Source organism: Pezoporus wallicus, unplaced genomic scaffold (genome assembly GCF_028554395.1).
Source record: "Pezoporus wallicus isolate ANWC-B61680 ecotype Strahan unplaced genomic scaffold, APGP_CSIRO_Pwel_v1 contig_12604, whole genome shotgun sequence".
Classification (NCBI taxonomy): Eukaryota; Metazoa; Chordata; class Aves; order Psittaciformes; family Psittacidae; genus Pezoporus; species Pezoporus wallicus.
Genome location: NW_026638783.1, coordinates 188,858 through 208,627, shown reverse-complemented (window position 1 = coordinate 208,627; position 19,770 = coordinate 188,858). Strand labels below are relative to the sequence as shown.

The window sequence follows — 19,770 nt, the reverse complement described above, 5'->3', positions numbered from 1 at the left end:
CCCACTTGGAAAATTTAACCACTTCCCCCAGCCTCATCACTTAGTCCTGTTCTTCTGACAACCAACCAAAGGCCTTCTTCATTTCCTGGGGCTTCTTGTCCCAACCTTGTTCTCCCACCCACATCCCAGTAAACGCCCCCTCTCAGACGGGGATGGAGCTGGACCAGGCTGGCTTCCCAGCAGGACATCCGCCAGCCATGGACCTGCCTCCCTCTGCTGATGGGAAAGGAGACTACAGGGCCAGAGACACGCCAGAACACGTCCACATGATCCTGCTGTGGAAGAGGCTCAGAGATTCCCTCGGCTCTCCTTGCCCCAGCGCACGTAGCTCCCATGGAGCCAGGATTTAGGCACCAGAGTTGAGAAGACGAGGAAAGCACTAAAGCAAAGACCACCCTCACCCAATGAGAATTCAACAGCCGGGGGCAGGCCCTCGGTTATGTGTAAAAGTAGGTTTTATTTTGACCAAACCAAGTCCTTCTGAACACAGCAGCAGGAGCAGCCCTGCCCGGCCTGGAAGCGGTTTATCCCTGCAGGGATCACCCCCCGCAGCACGGCCCATGGGCACGTTCACACCAACAGCGTAGCAAGGATCGCCCCGGGAGCTGGGCACTGCTGGGGCATCACGGGGCCACCCCATCCCAGCCCGGCTCAGCCCATGCTCAGGGGCACTCTCCGCAGTCCGAGATGATCACCTTCTGCTTCGGCTTCCCGTCCTTAGTGCCCTGAGCCTTGGGGAACAGAGCAGCAGGAGTCAGAGGCACGAAGCCCAAGGGTGGCAGGAGGCTGGCTCTGCTCGCACCTACCTCGATCTGCCGCACCACGTCCATGCCCTCCGTCACCTCCCCGAACACCACGTGCTTCCCGTCCAGCCAGTCTGTTTTCTCGCACGTGATGAAGAACTGGGAGCTGTTGGTGTTTGGGCCCGAGTTTGCCATCGATAACAGCCCTGTGATCATAAAGGGCAGTGGTGGGATGCTGATGCTTTGACCCACACCCTGCAAAACACTGCCAGTTTTAAGAGAGCCTCTGGATATTAAACTCCACAAACTACTGGAAACAACACAAACACCTGCAGGCACGAAAGATGGAAAGGGGTAGAGATTGCTCATCCATTTATAGCTGCGGTAACAGAAAAGCTGCTTGCATGGAGATAAACCTGCTTGCTTTTTACTGCGCTTCATAATCGCACCGTGACTCCTTCAAACTCAAAGGGAAGCAGCTTTGAAACTCTTTGTCCATTATGCAGCACTGGAAGTTCACAGTGTGCGACCACAAGTGGTTTGCCAACAGAGGCTGTAATTCAGAGCTGCGACCATCAACGAACCAGCCCAAGGGTGGCCCCTAGATGACATTGAGCCCCTTTGTTCCTCAGCCCCTGCCCAGGAGATGGCTCTACCTGGCCCCGTGTGTTTCAGAATGAAGTTTTCATCATCAAACTTCTTCCCGTAGATGGATTTGCCCCCGGTGCCGTTGTGGTTGGTGAAGTCGCCAGCCTGGCACATGAATTGGGGGATGATGCGGTGGAAGCTGCTCCCTTTGAAGCCAAAGCCTTTCTCATGGGTGCAGAGGCAGCGGAAATTCTCTGTCCGGGCCAAGGGGAGAGAGGTGAGAGCTGTGCCTGCTGGAAGGCTCCACGCCGGGGAGGCTGAGCCACTGCTCACCCACAGTCATGGGCACCACATCCGAGCGCAGGAGGATCTGCAGCCGCCCCGCAGGTTTGTTTCCGATCTTGATCTCCATGAAAACCCGAGGGTTCGCCCGGGATTTCTTGGCAGGAGGCTCACCCTGAGCAGGAAAAGGAAACAAGGAGCTGGGATGACATTCCTTGCTTTGCCTCCAGCGGCAGTTAGGCCCCACGCTCTCAGCCTTCGGGGCCGCAGGGACGCAGACAGCTCCGTACGGTTTTCTTACCTCCTGCACCTCTTTTTTGGAGGCCTCTGCTCCTCCCTCCTCTGTGTTCTCTTCCAAAGTCTTCCCCGAAAACTTCTTCAGCCAGTCATCATCCGACCAGACTGCGATGGCAAAAGGAAGGCTCAGAGCACAGGAACCAAAGGGCCACACGGAAGCACACACATGCGCACACACATGAGCACACACATGAGCATACACATGCCTGCACAGGTCAGGGCGCAGCCTACCCCAGGAGACACAGCATGCGGGCAAAGAAGAGACAAAGTCACCTCTTCTTCCTCCCAGAGGTGCCTCCACGCAGGGCAAGCTTGTGGCCTGCTCGTTGCCACTGCCCATCACACTGCACAAGTGCTTGGCATGCCTTGGCCCCCTCTGCTTACACAGATGTGGCCAGCTGTGTGTGCCATTTTCCTGGCATGGTGTGCATGCTGTGCCCTCTGCCAGCAGGCATGAAGATAATCAGAAGTGCAGCCAAGAGGGTTTCCACCCAAGGAACGAGGGAGTATTTTGGATTATGTGGTTATTAAGTTACTTGGATGCTGCTCAGACCCATGAGCTCCCCAGATGGGAAGCAGAGCAAAGCTCTCTGCCCTAGGGCCTGATGGCTGATGCACAAAGCTCTCAACACCCATGGGGATGCTCTCCCCTCCCAGACACCAACTCACCAGGTCTGGATGATCCCTCTTTAATTCGCATGGGTCTGGCCAAGTTCACCCGAATTGTCCTGCCAAAGAGCTCGGACTCGTTCTGCCGAGGAGAAAAGCACAACAAAGCCCACCAAAGGGTATAAAAATCACTGTGCCCCCCAGCTCCCCATAGAGGAGAATCACAGAGCTCTTGGAGTAGCTCACACCATTCAGGGCCTCACTGCTGGGAAGGCAGCAAAACCACTTGTCCCCATGGGTGAACAGGGTCCCTACCATGTTGTCAATCGCTGCTGCTGCATCCTGCCAAAAGAGGTGAAAGAAGATCATTATTGTATCACCTCTTCTCTCCCTTTCAAAGCAAAGCTCAGCACATACATGCAAAAGAGACTGCCCAGGGACTGTGCTCCTAAACCTCATCTATATATGAACCAATGGATCTCGCAGGAGCTGTACCCAATCCAGTACATGGGACTCCTTTTCCCACATTTGATCCCATAAACCCATTTTATTTAAGATGCTTTACTGCTGACGCCAGCGTTTGAGAGAGGAAGAGAGATCCTGCGTGTGAAGCCCAGGACAGGCTGTAAGATCCTGGCAGTGTTCAAGGCCAGGTTGGACACAGGAGCTTGGAGCAAGCTGCTCCAGTGGAAGGGGTCCCTGCCTGTGGCAGGGGTTGGAGCTGGATGAGCTCTGAGGTCCCTTCCAACCCGAACCAGGCTGGGATACTATGAAATACACAAAGCCAAGAAACCCGCCCGAGAGAGCAGTGCCCGTGCTCCAGCCCATAAGAAAGTGGGAACTTGGAAAAGCAGAGCAGCACCAGAGGTAACCCCCGCTTGCTGCCCCCAACCGCATCCACCAGGAGGAAGCTCCCCCCCCGAAGCCCCCGCTTAGGAAGCGCCCTCGCCCCTGCCTCACCTCTGCCAGCTCGAACTCGATAAAGGCGAACCCGCGGTGCTTTTCTGCAGAGGAAGAAGCGAGCGGTCACGGGCAGCACCGACACCCGCTCCCGCGGGCGCCCAGCGGCGCCGTCCGGGGCACGCACCCGTCTCGTAGTCCAGCGGGATCTGGATGTCGGTGATGTCGCCGAAGGGGATGAACGCGGCGTGCAGCACCTTCTCGTCCACCTCCTCCGCCAGCCCGCCTGCGGGCGGACACCGGTCACGGACACCGGACACGGGTCCCGGGCAGCGACCGCGGACACCGAGCACGGGCACGGCCACGTACAGCAGCCCCGGCACTCACCTACGTACAGCACCCTCTTGGTGGCCGCCATCTTCGCGCCGGAACCACGTGACAGTCGCGACCCGGAATCACGTGACTCCCGCCCCACGGCTCCGGGGCACCGGCGGGAGCGGGGTATGGCTGCCGGGGCAAGGGCAGCGCTCTCCATTGGAACGGAGCACCCAAAGGGGCTCAAAGCACGGACTGACCCCACTGCTGGCATGCGGCGGCGTTAGTGGGTGAAGGTGGAGGAAGCAGTACCCAGGAAGAACGAGACGCACCCGACTGGATCCCTTTCACGTCAACAGATTCTCCAAGAGCAGCCAAACCACGGAACACCAAAGGGCAGCAGAGCTGCTCTGCAGCGGTGGGGGGATGCAGAGGAAGCCCCCACACGCTCCCTGCCCTTGACAAACAGCTGCCCCCCAGCCTCAAGCAGCCTTTCTCCACAGTCAGCAGTAACAACTCCAATCACACTCTTCACGTAGCAACCATACACTCAAAGTTGACTGCACTGAGCTCTATCACACCACTTAGCAAGTGAAGATAACAGAGTGGAATTTTATTCCTTTATTGATAAATGCTTTCCAGACTTTCCAAACTGGACTGCTGAGTTTAAAACCAAAACCACAAAATACTTCCAACCTAAAATCCCAGGCATCCTCCTCAGAAGACACAAAGGGTAGCTCTGTTCTGGCCACAACGGAGAAGCTTGCGAGCCCAGTTCTGGTTTGGGAGATCTACAGCTTCAGACCTGGCTTTTTAAATAAGACCTTAAAGATTAATTTACAAAATGCAATAAACTATGTGATAGGATGCATGGCATTGAGATCTGCAGGACAGGGAGGAGCCTCCAAACATCTTCAGCTGATGGCTACAAAGGGGCTATTTGGCTTCTTTGCATCCTAGAAGAAAAGGGGCAGAGGTTACCCACAGCCAGCACACCTCAATCCAGAGAGCCAAGCTCCCCACAGCACAAGCCATGTATCATACAGCTCCAACATGAGCTTATTATATTAATATTTAATACATGTGTTAAAGTATACTTTAAGTGACTCCAATATCATTTGCAAGGTGTGGAAAGGCTGTTAACAGCTGTGGAAAATACCCATTTCTGATCATCTGACAAGAAACTCTTAATTCCTTAACAGAGGAGCTAGCAACTGGAGCCACTGAGGAAGGGAGGGAAGTACCATTCTGCACCCCTGTGAGCTGGGACATCTGACCACAGCAGCATCACAAAAAGAACTGAAGCTGTCAATTCTAGACAACCCACAGAAAAATGGATCATTAAAGCAAGAAGAGGCATTCAAATAATCAAAAACCTTATTAGGGTTAAACAGGAGCCAGCTCCAAACACAGGAGATGGCATTTGCCTGCACAGACCCATGCAGTGAAAGGACATTTCCAACACCACCACCTTAATACACACTGTAGGCAGATGATTGTCAGGCTAAGGAACAGGCATGAACACACTGTGTTGACCTCAGAGTCACTGAAGCATCTTGTGTCTCTTTTTATTTCCCAGATTAGCAGCTTCACAAGACTCAATATGTTAATCCTTCCTTGACGTGTCAACTGCTAGGAACATGTCAGGGACTTACCATCTTTCTGATGCTTAATGAAAGTAAGATTTCTGAGGAGTATTTCTAAAGCTTCCACAAAATAAGGATTATATTGGGGGAAAAAACACATCAGGGAGTTGGGTTGAGCTGGATTTTATTAAAGAATGGAGTAAACTCAGACAAGTGCTGCCCATGGGTCTCCAGCCTGGCTGCATTCACAAACCATCACACTTTATTCCCTCCGATGTGGAAGCTTTTAAGTGAGTTTGAGGACAGAGACACTCACCAGTCTTCCCGGTTTAAGAGGTAGCAGCAACCACGCCCACCTTCTGGGCAGCTTCCTTCTTGGCTTGGTGAGCCTGCAGCACTGCAACGGCCTCCTCCACCTCAGGAGACAATTCAGGCATGAGAGCAGCTCTCCTGAGCAGAGCTCCCCACCCCACCTAACAGAACAAGCCATCTACCTTGGACCGGAGGGACTCCGGAGACTCTAGCATGTGCAGCAGCTCTGAGTTGTCAATCTCTAGTAGCATTCCTGTGATCTTCCCTGCCAGGCTGGGGTGCATAGCTTGGATCAGAGGGAACAAACGTTCTCCTGGGGGTTACAAAAGAAGGGAGCTCAGACAGCTAAGTTTCAATTACAAAGTCATCTTTGAAACCTGATGGAGTTTCCCTTACCCAGCATCTGTTTCTGCTCCTGGGGGGGGGCAGCAGCCAGCATGGAGGCGGTCAGTGGCTCCTGTCCTTGCACATGGACTGCAGGCTGAGGTGCCTATGGAAGGGCAGACATGAGGGTTCTGAATCAGGTACTAGGCTGATTGCTTCATATTTAGAGACAATCAGACAACATCCATTCCCTCCTTCAAAAACACAACCTTTGTCAAGCCTATAGCAGACTGATGTTTCAGGAAAGGACAGGCAAGGTGCCCTTGGTTCACAAACATGCTCCCTTCCAAGTCGTGAACTCAGTGTCACACATGGGCACTGTAAGTATCTTGCAGAAACTGGATCAAAAAAACATTGCAACTGAGAAAGAGCAACATCCACACCTGCTTTTTTTTACTACACAGGTTTGTGGGAAAAGCAAACTGACCAATGACCCCCGAGAGAGAATGGGACAAAGAGGTTGGAGAACAAATGGCTGCAAAATGGGAAAGCAAAGAACCAAGAAAAACACCCTTACAGCAAATCTGGGTGGAAAACGGTTTGCAAGTACAAGGCAGGTGAAACAACTGCCTCTGGCAAAGGTACAACCACCAGGTTTTTGAATTCCAAATCACGATGCTTGTCTGGGTTATAAAAGTAGCTTCAGGTTTCTGCAGAAACACTTGAGATGCACATAAACCCTGCTGGACTGCAGCGAGTGGAGAGAGTCCCCAGGCCAGCCCCTCATGGTACCTGCAGGGGCTGCACAGCCGGGTGCGGGCTGCGGACACTGGAGGCGTATTTGTAGGGAGGAACTGCTCTGGGAGCCGGGGCAGCCACGGGCGGGCGAGGGGCCAAGCTCTGTGCTGCAGCGCCCACTCCTGCAAGAGAGGAAGAGACCAGATCTACAGACACCTGCAGCAATGTGCAAGTTAGGATGCCTGCTGTTAACTGCTGAAGCCAAACTACGCTCAGGAGAACTTCTTTAGGAACCAGTCTGCAAAATGCAACTGGCTACTTCAGGGGAACGAGCTATTCTCCCTGAGAGTAACCCAGGGATTCCACATGTGGCACTTCAGGTACTTTCTAAACTATTCACGGGTATAGAATTTTTAGATGTTCTACTCTGAAAATGATATCCATAACTTAGAGCCTTCTTTTTTTCCTCTTTGAGTGGTAAATGTTGCAGAGATGTAGGAAAGAGATCCAAACCAGTGGAGAACAACCCATCTGGATTTCCATTGCTGTGCACCAACTGCCCCCAGACCTGCAATGCACAGCGAGCAATAGGGAAGACTCAGGTGCTGTCTCTGCCCATTGAGTCTAATGGTCTTTGGTTATCTGTATCTGACAACCATCTTTGGAAGCAGAAGTCAGATCTCGAGAGCATCCTCGCCCCTCACAGACAAGGGGAGAGCCTGGAAGCAGACACCTTACCAACTCGCTGGGCAGCGGCAGGGAGGCCACGAGAGGCCGGGGCATTGCCAGCAGGGGCCAGGTGGCGCAGTGCTGGCCGTGGTCCAGACTGGCGCATGGCATTTGGCATTCCCTGGAAGCCTAATGGAAGAAATGAGGGGAAATCCTCAAAACAGAACCGACTGGCAAGTCAGGACAGTCAGCTACAGGAAGCAGGTTGGGGTTGTGTACACCAAGGAGAGCATGCGCGTTGGTCTTGTTGGAAAGTACAGCCAAAAAGGTCATACAGCCAAAAATGTTTCTCTCACCTTGAGGTCTTCCTCCTTGCTGCCAGCGTGGGTTGGGTCTCATCTGTGCCATTTGATTGGGTGCATAATAAGTGGGTCTGCTCTGAGCCTGAAGATAGATTAGACAAGCTCAGAGACAACACCTAAGTGAGTAGCAAACACTGCTCACAACATGTTTTGGCAGCTGTTGCCAGGACTCAACACTCAAGTCACCTTAGGCAGTGAAGTCACAGAATTAACTCCACTGCCTGCACCCCTCATTAGGAGTTACTTGTTTATAGGCGCAGAAAGGCTCAGTGACATTACTGCAGCTGAACCACCACAGCTCCAAGGCGTTCAAAATCCACACTAGCTCAGCTTACCTGGGGCACAGCAGGCATGAAATAGCCCCCAGCAGCAGGCTGGAACTGGTTAATGATTGTGTTGGCAGGCAGGGCTCTCATCCCAGCGATGCGCTGCATGTACTGGTTGGTCAGATGGGCCTTTCGCTCCTCTTTCCTTTGGGCAAGTGCCACATACAACGGCTTTGAGCCCACAATTCGCCCGTTCATCTCTGTCACAGCTTTTGTGGCTTCCTCTGGAGAGGAAAAGCAGACAAAGCCAAACCCTTTGCTCCGTCCATCTTCCAGCATCACCTGCAGTAAAGATCAATTGCTAGTGGAGCACCAGAACAAGAACTTAAGCTAAGAACCCACGTTTTAACACATCACATTTCGGGCAGGTTGGATGTAACTGTTGCAGAGGTGTAGAGGCAGGTACCCACTGAGAAGTCACCTGCCTGGATTTACTTTGCCTTTCTGTATGCACCATGTGTCCCCAGGCCCACACTGAGCAGTAAGGAATGGGAAAGATTTGGTGCAAGCTCTAAAGGAAAATGCCATGTCATGCTTACTGGGAGTCACCTTCAACGAGCACTTTTCCCACTTCCTGCCTCCTCTTTTGATGAGGGAATGAAGCAATTTTTCAGTAAGATCCCACCAAGACCCAAAGAAATTTGTGTGTTTATTAGCCCACATGTTCTCAGGATCACAATGATCAGGGAACAGAAGAACTGCCCTTCAATTCCAGGTCAGATACAGTTCCTTCTTCAGGCTTTAAAATCCAAATAGCCCCCAAGCCCACAATACCTTGGCACTTGTTATTGAGCCAAAAGGTGAGAATTCCTTCCTCAGTTTTTCATCATCTATGGTGTCATCTAGGTTTTTAATATATAGATTAACACCCTAGAAGGGAGAGAACAATGAGGCATTCATAACATCAAAGAAAAACATTGACTGTTAGCATCCATCTGCCAGAGCTGTAATTTATCTGAAACACTCTTTTTAGCATCGTGTTCCCTTCATACCACCCAAAGCTGAAATAGATGTTGCAAAGGCGTAGAGACAAGTCCCACTGTGGTGAAAGGGAGCTTGTCTGGATTTCCTCTGCTTTTCTGTTGCATCATGTATCCCCAGTTCAGCACTGTATCTCATGACCTGGGAAAGATCTGATGCAATCTCTGACATGACCCAGTTTTGCCATAGTGACAACAGTAGAGGGTTTTGCTGTCTCTCATCCTTCTATGTAACCCCACTGAAAGCAAAGGAGACTGGCTGCTTTCTCATGTCCTCCTACACACTTGCATTGCCTAGACTAGGCCCTGATTCCCCTTTGTCCCCAGATACCTTTACATTTTAACTCCCAGGATCTGTCACAGGACAACGTCTACTTTGCCAACAGACTGAAAATGGTGCCTTAATTCAGGAGAGGAACAGACAATTCACCTGGTACCGGCTGAGTCTCTCTTGTTTTAGCTGTTCAAACCTCCGTTTCAGCTCTGCCTGGCGCTCAACCTTCTTTTGTGCTCGGCCTACAAACACCATCTTCCCATTGATGTCCTTCCCATTCATTTCTTCTACTGCCTGGACAGAGGGGTCAAGAGGAAACTGTCAAGTGCTAAAGCGAGACAGCAACTATTCCTGTTGAAAACAGGGCTGTCCAAAGCTCACACTGTATCACTGCCCTTTGGGCAATAAACCAAGGCTGACCCTTTATCTTTGCACTGTGTAATAACAGGCTAATTACAGACAAGCTGAAGGGATCAGGAGAGCCCACACTGACACCACCACTCTACCTGCAGGACTAATGCAACTTGGGAATTTATCCCCATCTCTTCTTGAAATTAAGGCCAAATTTTAGTAAGCCTGCTGCTCTGAGAAGACCACTTCTAAGCAATGTTCTCACTCTAGATGCTTCCCCCTTCAAACCCTGCACTGTAATATTTCTTCAGCACTTAATGTTCTTGATTATAGCGCTATATTCTGTGTGGATCTAGGAAGCTGGAAAAACGCCAAGTTACCATTTAATGTCAAGCTAGTAAGGTGCAAAAGGCTTCTAAGTTCCCAAACCTGGAAGAGGTTATGCCTGAGGCAGAGTTTTCTCTCATTTTCACATTCTCCCCTTATAAACCAAGTTTTTCTTCTCTGAAGATACCCAAGCAGCATAAAAACCAGTCATACCTTGTTAGCATCTTCATGCTTTTCAAAGCTTACAAAGCCAAAGCCTTTGGATTTTCCAGTGGGGTCTGTCATCACTTTAACACTCAGAGTTTTACCTGTTACCAAGGGACATGGTTAGTAAAATATCACAGAACTATTTCAAGACTAAACTCTCAGCCCCCCGTCTCTCATCTCCTCATCAGCCACTGCCTCCTGTCTAACACTTGGCACAACTAGTACCCACACATCAACTCTTTATGTTCCTCAGCTTCCAAGCGACCCAGGCAGAACTAGACACTGGTCCTGTTAAACTGCCAGGGGTCATGAAATTCACAGCCGCATTAGAGGTGTTTCTGAATTTACCGTATTTGCTGAAGAGCTCCTTTAGTCTTTCATCATCCATGTCATCCCCAAAGTTTTTGATATAAACATTGGTGAATTCCTTTGCTTTGGCTCCCAACTCAGCCTCCCGTTCTTTACGAGACTTGAATCTCCCAACAAATCTGTAAGAAAGAAGGAAAAGCCCAGTAAGCAACTTGTTCTCAAGACTGCAAAAAGCAATGTGTGACTTGCAGCGAGACAAAAAATGAGTGTGTAGTAGAAGCTGGGCATAGGGACAAGAGTGACAGCAGAAGAGAAGGACAAACAGGCCACAGACCAACTGGAAAAATCACCTGTCCTACAGTTGGCCAGGAACGCCTACCCAGCTCTGCCGTGGAGAGTACTGGCCACAGAAACCCACCCCAGCCCACTAGTGAAGAGGCAGCAAATCAAGGCTTGGTCAGGGAAACCCACCAGGCCCATGATGGAGGGGTAGCAGGCCATGGCTTGGGCAGGGTCACTCACCAGCCCTGTAGTGGAGAGGTAGCAGGCCAAGGCTTGGGGCCAGGAGAACCAGTGCCTTGTGTGTCCCTGTTAATACCGAGATGCATCCCGGGTCATGCGCTCGCTGGTGCTGCTGGCTGTGACACTCACACTTTGCGGTCGTTCAGCAGCATGCCGTTCATCTTCTCGATGGCTCTGTCTGCAGCATCCTGTGTCTCAAAGTGCACAAACGCGTAGCCCTTAGAGCCATTCTCATCACACACCACCTACGTGGAAGGAGAACAGAATGTCAGTTCTATGTTTTCTGCCTCTGTCACACTCAGACACAGCACATAGAAATCGGTTACTGCCAAGGAGCAGCTCTAGGAAGACATTATCTGTGTTTCACACTTGTGCACTTCATGACCCAATCTGAGGTAACTTCAGCAAACCCTGAGCTTTTGGTCATCTCTGTCTTTACAGACTCCACTCCTCACTTGGTGAAAGGTGTCCCTTTTGCTTCCTACACTGGACGTGTCTGATCACGTCACCGCTAGAACAGAATGGGACAAAGCAACCACATCTCACCTTGCAGGACAAAATATTCCCAAACGCTGAGAATGTGTCATAAAGTGCCTTGTTATCAATGGATTTGTCCAGGTTCTTAATGAAGACATTCCCAACCCCTGACTTCCTCAAGGAGGGGTCCCTCTGAGACCACATGATGCGAATGGGTTTTCCTTTGATCACATCAAAATTCATGGTATCTAGAGCACGCTCAGCTGCAAGAGAAGTCAAGAACAGATTTCTGTGGTTTGTTAAAGAATAAAGGCTTCCATCACGGGGGTGATCATTCCCTCTGAATTCTATTCAGCTCATGGAGGCATTTGGTGACCAATTCCAATGACTTTTTAACTCAGTGTTTCAAGGGAGGTCTTTGCAGCACAGTCGTTAGACATCTTTAAGTGTGGAATAGGCTTAATAGACTTTTAAATCTGTATTAATGTTTTAACAACCACAGCAAAATGAATGTCAAAATGCTTGGGATTTATCAGTTAGTCTTAACTATTATAAAGGTAAATTGCTCCACCCAAAGAAGGAAAGTAAATACAGGAAACCCTGGGGAAAAAGGGAAGCAACAAAAGCGACTGTTTGGCTTGGTTGCTTCTCACAAAGCTCACATCCACCCGCACTCATCTCTATGAGGAGAAAAGGATCATCTCCCCATCGCGTCAGGGTGAGCATGCATGAACACGTGGCTGGCTGAAGAAGGCATGAGGCAGCTTCTGACTTATGTGGCCAAAAAAAGATTCCTAAATTGCTCAATCTGAAGATGACAGCAAAAGTGGACAAAACTCGGGGGTGGGGGGGAACCTATAACCTGATCTGATGAACAGGGAAGTAATGATCTAAACTCAACAACCCCAGCACCGTCATTCTAACCTACACTGAAACCCCCTCCACGATTCTATTTCTGCTGCCTACTGCTATATTAAAAGGATCATTACGTACACACATCAGGATCCTGTTCATAAAATTGAGATGCTTGGGACTCTTCTGTGCCAGAAAACACTCCCAGCATGGAGCGAGCAGAGAAAACAAGACTGTTAATCCCCAGCATGAAGCGGGAAAAGAGAGGGATATACATGCATTAAAATCAAGGAATATTAACAAGGCAGAACCTGAGTTTTCCAGATTTGTTTGGCTCAGTTCTTCCAAGTCACCTTCACCCAGAGAGAATTGCTGATTAGCTTTCAGGAGCAGGAAATTCAAGGAAAATGGCAGTTCAAACACTTTCTTTCACGTGACTCTGTTGGTGCAGCCAGAGCTGCACTACTCAGCATTTCACAAAACTAGCTCTAGGAACCCCAATGGGACATGGCCTACAAAAGCCTCCTGCACTCCCTATCCCAAAATCAACTTTCTGCTAATGCACGGAAGTTTCCCAGAATGATTCAAGTGCTTTGAAATGTTCTTCTTGCTGCTTTTTAAACTGAAGTGGTGCTATTGCTATTTTCCCCACGTACACCTTCACACATACGCCCAGCTGGGAGGCAAGCTCTGCTGGACTTCATCCCTGAGGCAGTCAGGAAAAATAAAAGAAGGAGGGAAGTTATACTAGCAAGGACTCTAGCAGCTCTGTTCAGTGCAAGGTGTTAAATGCAACTAACCGCAATGCTAAAATGATTCCTCAGCTACTACTCTGAGTCAGTGCAAGTGCAAGTGAGGTCCTTCCTGCAGCCCACTCCTAAGAGGCACTTCAGCAGGCAGCTCAGTCCAGCTTGTCAAATTTGGCAGTGGTTATTTATAGCAGGGAGCAGTCCTGCAGAAGCATGTGTTGGCAAGGACACAAACTACTTGCATATACCATTTGCAGCAGAAACAGGGTTCCTGCTGAAAGGTGACAAGCAGATGTAGCAGTGACACAGAACCAGAAGGACCTGTGAAACACTGCAGCAACCACCAAGATACAGCCTAGTTGTAAACTACTCCCAGTTCTTTAGAGGTTTCTCATCACATACTTAAGCACATACTATTGCCCTGCTCTTTCAATAGCTTGCTAGTATCGCACTCTATTATTATAGTCCACCTAAAATTCACTCAGACACTTCTTGTGAGCATGGGTGCAAGAAAGCTCTGGATGATCTGAGGAAGGTCTGTCATACCCACAGGTGGAAATGCAATCACATTACACCAGGACCTAAGAAAACCTGTAAAGGATCAGCATGAATTATGTGGCTGACTCACACCAAGCTCATCTGATTCATTTCCTTAATCTGAGCAAACACCTTCTCATTTTTTTTCTATTTAAGCCACGAAGTTTCAGCCATTTCAGTTCCTGTATCTTTCTCTCCCACTGGTTCCTGTCATCCTTCCAACGGACTCAACTGCAACTCATACAGAACATTATACATTCTCTTAACCTCTTTCAGGCTTCCTTTTCATTCCTCTTCCACAGCCTTCTAGCTAGGGAAAGCACATGAACACTCCTTGCAGTTTGCCTGAGGCCTCAAAGTCATTAATCTGCCTTAGAGGCTCCCTGCTGCAGAGCTAACACAATGCTGGAATTAGCAGCTGTGGTTGAGCAACATGAACACAGATAACCACAGGCACAGCCCAAGATTCACCCATGAGAAACTCTGCACAGGGACAGGCTTAAATCTCTTGGTTGCTGGAGTCAGAAGAAAACACTGCTGGCAATGAAGCCCTCAGCTCTCCCCTTACATTGTCTTCCCCTCTGAGACAAAAACTTTATCCATACACTTGCACACCTTGCTGCTTCAGAGCTATTTATCTCACCCCAGCTCTGGGTTCTGTCTTGGCTTGGAAAACATTGTTTTCTCTGTACTTCCAGAACAGCTTATCTCTGGAGCCATATTAAAGTTTCTCTGCTTCATTATCTGAGTTGTCATGTCATGAGTGCCATTATTATGAAACCCTGGAATGCAATTAACCTGCATGAGGAAGCTGTGAAAAAGGAAATTCAGCTTTTCTTTCAAACGAAATGAGTTTTTCTTTCCCTTCTTCACAGTCAAAACCAATAAACATTAACAACTACAGCTGAGCCTGAACCAGCCAGACCTTTGAAGCTTAATCTGCCTATCACAGTACAACAGGTTCAGTGTTCAGCGTTCACTGGTTACTACACCAAAGAAGTTCAGTTGAAAACAGCAGAGCTTCTTTTCACTAAAAATAACCTCTTTGCAGAGACTACACCAGTGAGACAACGCACAGCCCCTGCCAGGGTCAAGCATCTCTCCATCAGCTAACAAAAACAAAGGAAACAAGCAGCTTTGAGGCAATTCAGAGACAGGAACTCTGGAAGTACAGAGTGTGTTCAGGATGTAACAGTGTGAGCTCCTGGTGGCCTCACATCATGGGAAAGAGTTCTGGCTCCATGACTTGCTCGGTGGCCTTTCTCTAGACGTAAGGCCAGAGACCTGTTTGCCACACTAAAAAGTGATCCCTTGTTTTCTTCAGATTTAAAAGCACTCCTCCTTCCACAAAAGGCTGGGGAAATGCAAGCTATCATACAGCAAATTCTTTAACACCTATTGCCACTTGAAGCATACTAACAATGCGTCCACAAGAACTTCCCTACAATTTTTCAGAGCACAAAGCTTCCCAACTACTTTAAGTGGGATTTTGTAGCATCTCCTATCACCCATAAATCAAAACAGATCCCTTCCCGTGCTATGCAACACCCCACACCTCCTCACAGATTCAGTTAAATGAAGCCCAAATGCAACTCCGATTATGTATTCCTGGAAGAAAACACAGATCCCTCCTGTAGGAACCTTTAATCATCCCTATTCCTGCATTTGGCAACAGAAATTCTGCTCTTCATATTCAAGTGTGTTTCAGGGAGCCCACAGTACCCCACCACCTTTCCAAAGCTATCTGTGTATGTTTTCCTGCATCACATTCAGTACAGCAGCTGGTTTTCACTTAGGCAAAGTAACACACACTGCAGTTTGCCAGCAGAAGAAATCAGGAGCATTTCACAAGAGATCTCTTCATCAGGGCAGGAGGAGCTTGAGTATTTCTCCTTGCCCACATTAACTATATGATTAGGTTGAAATCTCTTGACCTTCTAAGACCCAGCAGTAACAGGACACCACTTTGCTGAAGTATCACTTCAAGCACTGGGACTTCCTAAAATGTCTGCTGCCTCACCAGGAGGCCTGAATGATGCAACCTCACTCTAAAATCCTGCCTATTACCATAAAAGATTACCTTGAAATGCATTGGAAAGCCACCATATCCTCAGATTTGTATGAGGTGAAGAACTTTCCTGCTAAGGCATGCACACCACTCTTCCCTTTTAACATATGTGTTATACAGGTCTTGTCTACTTTAAGAGACCTTTATCTAGACTTTTGCATCCCATTTCCCCAACAGTCCTCTAATCTGAACTCAGAACTCTTTTTTGGCTTTATTTCTGCTCCTTGCTTTTATTTCTCTTATCCTGCAAAATGAGATCATAGCCTAAACACAGGCAGGATAACTGTACCATTGCCTGAACAGCACATGAACCTCCTGAGGTGGTTTTCTAACAGGGAGTCAGAGCAGACAGGCCCAGCAGATCACATAATCAGGCTCTAAGGTTCTTTCCCTCTGAGTTTTATAACAAATACATTGCTTAGCCTGAAAAAAAAAGCACTTCTGAGAGTTCCATGAATGAGTAATTATGCACTGGAGTGGAAAGCAGCTTTTCATCAGCCTGGCAAGAAAAAAAGATCAGAAGTGCTGGATCAGATCCGCCTGCATCCCAAAGCAAGGCCATGCAGAAGGTACTCTGACCTGAGAGAAGATGGAACCTAGGATGGCACATCATCACAACAGACTAAGTAAAATCCAAGCATTTCTCAACCCCAGAGGCTCTGCTAGCCTGCAGGCATACAACTTGAGTATCATTCCTGTTATTCTATATATCTACACAATACTTTGATCCAAAGTCAATGAACCTGTGCCACAGACAGACCACGCCGCTGTTGGTAAAAATGTAAAGCAAGAGAAGCTACTACAGCCTAAAAGGAAGTTTACTTGCTGCTGAAATCTGTGCTGCCGTGAATCGATGCTGAATTCAAAGGAAAAGTTCACTCTCATCTGTCCTTTGGATGTCTCCATCACATGCAGATACTGCTAGGTGACAGCACAGAGCAATAAACTTGCACCAGTCAACAAGCAAAGGCTCTGAAAACTAGGGCAGAAAATGCTGACCCATTTTTCTTAAAGATGTGTTCCAAAGTGACCTCTTCTGTCCCATCTTTCACATGCTCCTGCTGCCTCAGCTCTACAATACTTATGTGAGCAGGAACCAACTTAAGGTATGAAAAAAAGTCTGGCAAGAGCAAATCAACATATGAGACATGCATGTGAGACAGCCTGGTTTCCCACACACTGAACAATGCATCTTCTTTCACATTAATGCAGGAATACCACTTCCCAGACTGGGAGACCCATCCAGCTGCTTGCTGCGCACACCAACTTGGAGTCCACCAGATCTCCTAAATAATAAATTGGGTTGAGTGGGCAGCCAGAGGCTGAACTAAGCATTCAGCCAAGACTGACTACTCTCAACTTTTTTCACTAGGACTGACTGCACAGAGATGCACACAAATAGCCCAAACCTATGTGAAAACAAATATGGGAACACAGTGGAGATTATTCTCCTATGTGAAAAACAAATCCAAGTCTTTAAAGTTTAATATAGTCGCACTTATAGATAGGTCTACATAGAAATAGATTTCTATCTAAAATAGGTAGAAATTTCTACCTAGAATAGAAATAGAAAATTTCTACCTAGAATAGACAAATGGGTCTACCCATCAGAGGTGTTACCAAGATGTGCATCTTGCAGACAGACACCAAGCAGTAAAAAAAATTCCAGCTTGAGTCACTAGCAAGTTACTTACCCTGTAACGTTTTAATAGTGACAGACACCAACAGAAGTGTGAATGAGCAAACAAGAAGTGAATAAAAGCAAAGGAAAGAAGCCACAGATGCGGCTGCACATCTCACTTACCATCCGCCGGCTGCTGGAAGTTAACATAGGCATAGCCGAGGGACCGCCGGGTGATCATGTCCCTGCACACCCGGATGGAGAGGACGGGCCCGGCGGGGCTGAACTTCTCGTAGAGCATGGCCTCGGTGACATCGGGGTGCAGGTCACCCACGTACAGCGACGCCATCGGGTAACTGCTGGCAGCCGCGTTCATCTTCCCCCACCACGTGCGCCCAGCGGGGAACTCACTCGAGCCTTGGGGCTTCTTGAAGTGGAGCTTTTGGTAAATATTTAAACTGGGGGGGGGGGCGGACGGACTCAAAAACCTGATTTAAAGCCTCGCTAAGCCGGGGCCTGCAGACACTGCCCGGGAGAGGGGGGGGTGGCAGGAGGGGACAGAGCGGCTGAGGGGGGCAGAGAGGCCTGGAAACCAGAGAGGAACTAAGTTAAGCCTCCAGGAGGGCAGGGTTCGGGTATGAAGCCAAAACCCACACGCAGCCTCCTGCGCCTTCCCACCGGCAGCCCTTGGGCTAAACCCGCCTCGACCTCCCTTAAACCCACGCCCCTTGTTTCACTTGAAGAGCCTGATGTAACCCCAGCTCTCCACAGCGGAGGCCGTTTGGTTTTCTGAGGTAAAAAAAAGGCAAAAATTAGGAACACGCCCCCTCTATGCACTATATATTGATACTAACCTTTCATTTACAGTTAAATCTCCTCCGCTGGGGTTGTATTTATATATATATATATATAGAACAGAGCGGCTCCGCCGGGGCAGCACGCAGCGCGGCGGCCGGAGGGAGCGGAGCGGGCCGCAGCAGCCGCAGCCGCTCTCGCCCGGAGCCCCGGCTCCTCCCCGTGCCCCCCCCCACCCCTTCCCCCGGCCCTGCCCCGCGGCGGCGCCGGGCCCGACACCGACTCACGCGCAGCGGCCCGGCAAGCGGAGAGAGCGGAACGCCCTGCGGCCGCCCCTTTATAGCCGCCACCGGGGCCCGGCGGGGAGCGACCCCGCGGCCTGCGCGCCGCCGCCGCCCGCTGCAGCGACCCCAGCGGGGGGGAGGACCGCAGCGCGCCCGGCCTGAGGCGGGGCGGGGCGGGGCCAGCCCGCGCTGAGGGGGCTCGCGGGTGCCGGCCGCCATTTTGGGGTGGGCGCTGGGCCACCCTCATGAGGGACATGGCGGCCCCGCGGCATCGCTCTGCAGTCACCTTCGCTCCTGTGGCATTCCTTGTGTGCCACAGGACAGGCTGCGCTTCCGTTTATTTCCAGTGCAGGAATCCCTTGGGGAAGTTCTGTCCCCTCACGGTGAACACTTAACCCTCAGTGCTATGCTGCTGGAGGCCGGGTGCTCTGCTTCAGACCCCAGCCCCTCACAACGGCCACCTTCCCCTCTCGGGGGTGTCCGCCTCGCCCCAGCCAGCGACCAGCCCAAGAAATAAACACAACAGCTGCTTAATAGAATGGTTTGGGTTGGAAAGGACCTGATTGTCCTCCAGCTCCAACCCCTGCCACAGGCAGGGACCCCTTCCACTAGAGCAGCTTGCTCCAAGCCCCTGTGTCCAACCTGGCCTTGAACACTGCCAGGGATGGGGCAGCCACAGCTTCTCTGGGCACCCTGTGCCAGCGCCTCAGCACCCTCACAGGGAAGAACTTCCTTATCTCCAACCTGAACTTGGCCTGTTTCAGTCTGAACCCATCACCCCTTGTCCCGTTGCTCCAGTCTCTGATGCAGAACCCCTCTCCAGCATCCTTGTAGCCCCCCTCAGACACTGGAAGCTGCTTTGAGGTCCCCATGCAGCCAAACAGCCCCAAGGTCCTCAGCCTGGCTTCATAATCCTTCAGATCTCTGTGGCTGTCACAGAAAGCAGCCCCCGGGCGGTGTTTGGAGGCAGCAGTGCAGGCTCACAGCTCAGGCCATGTCCTGACCCCATGGCCCCTTGAGCAACACCAAAGCCTTGTCCCTGCTCAGCGCTTGATTGAGGGTGAAATCCTGCATGGGGGGACACGCACCCACAGCCACAGCACCGTGAAGGGTGGGCTTGGGGGTGTTTCCCATCCCATCCCATCCCATCCCCTGCATGCCGATGTCTCACAGGGCAGCTCAATCCCACCACCAGACAGGACAGTGTTGGCTGATGGGGACAAGGAGCAGGATGAGCAGAGGAAGACACCAAGGAAGCAAACAGTTCCTCTGGGATGATTTTTGTCTCTGCTTCAAGCTGCGGTGTTGGAGGTGTGGCTGGCAGGGAGATGAGCGGCCGTGGCTGGAGCTCTTCCCACAGCCTCCT

The 19,770-nt window shown here is 50.2% G+C and overlaps 2 protein-coding genes and 3 non-coding genes across 7 annotated transcripts; all 5 read right to left on the bottom strand.

The window, feature by feature from the left end:
- Positions 1-627: 627 nt before the first annotated feature.
- Positions 628-3,858, bottom strand: PPIE (peptidylprolyl isomerase E). 2 transcript variants are annotated; one of them, XM_057412540.1, is made up of 10 exons: positions 3,807-3,858; positions 3,607-3,705; positions 3,480-3,523; positions 2,835-2,861; positions 2,580-2,661; positions 1,915-2,015; positions 1,665-1,788; positions 1,400-1,585; positions 807-949; positions 628-731 (listed from the first exon to the last, which is right to left on the bottom strand). In XM_057412540.1, the coding sequence occupies exons 1-10, from the start codon at positions 3,835-3,837 to the stop codon at positions 663-665; spliced, it is 906 nt and encodes a 301-aa protein (XP_057268523.1). In that variant the 5' UTR covers positions 3,838-3,858; the 3' UTR covers positions 628-662. The 2 variants fall into 2 exon arrangements, with proteins under 2 accessions (XP_057268523.1, XP_057268525.1); XM_057412542.1 differs by lacking the exon at positions 2,835-2,861 and having other exon boundaries at positions 638-731.
- A 482-nt stretch (positions 3,859-4,340) lies between these two features.
- On the bottom strand, positions 4,341-18,280 carry PABPC4 (poly(A) binding protein cytoplasmic 4). Of its 2 annotated transcripts, XM_057412574.1 has the most exons (16): positions 18,180-18,280; positions 17,509-17,764; positions 11,568-11,761; positions 11,151-11,266; positions 10,539-10,678; positions 10,197-10,291; positions 9,462-9,599; positions 8,826-8,921; positions 8,061-8,333; positions 7,720-7,807; positions 7,433-7,552; positions 6,749-6,876; positions 6,029-6,122; positions 5,815-5,945; positions 5,637-5,736; positions 4,341-4,690 (listed from the first exon to the last, which is right to left on the bottom strand). In XM_057412574.1, the coding sequence occupies exons 2-15, from the start codon at positions 17,699-17,701 to the stop codon at positions 5,650-5,652; spliced, it is 1,893 nt and encodes a 630-aa protein (XP_057268557.1). In that variant the 5' UTR covers positions 17,702-17,764; positions 18,180-18,280; the 3' UTR covers positions 4,341-4,690; positions 5,637-5,649. The 2 variants fall into 2 exon arrangements, with proteins under 2 accessions (XP_057268557.1, XP_057268556.1); XM_057412573.1 differs by lacking the exon at positions 18,180-18,280 and having other exon boundaries at positions 17,509-17,802.
- On the bottom strand, positions 7,174-7,300 carry LOC130600905 (small nucleolar RNA SNORA55). Its single transcript, XR_008972548.1, has one exon. It is a non-coding gene; the product is annotated as a small nucleolar RNA SNORA55 (small nucleolar RNA).
- LOC130600903 (small nucleolar RNA SNORA55) lies at positions 8,429-8,557 on the bottom strand. The gene has a single exon (XR_008972546.1). It is a non-coding gene; the product is annotated as a small nucleolar RNA SNORA55 (small nucleolar RNA).
- On the bottom strand, positions 9,060-9,191 carry LOC130600904 (small nucleolar RNA SNORA55). The gene has a single exon (XR_008972547.1). It is a non-coding gene; the product is annotated as a small nucleolar RNA SNORA55 (small nucleolar RNA).
- Positions 18,281-19,770: the final 1,490 nt, after the last annotated feature.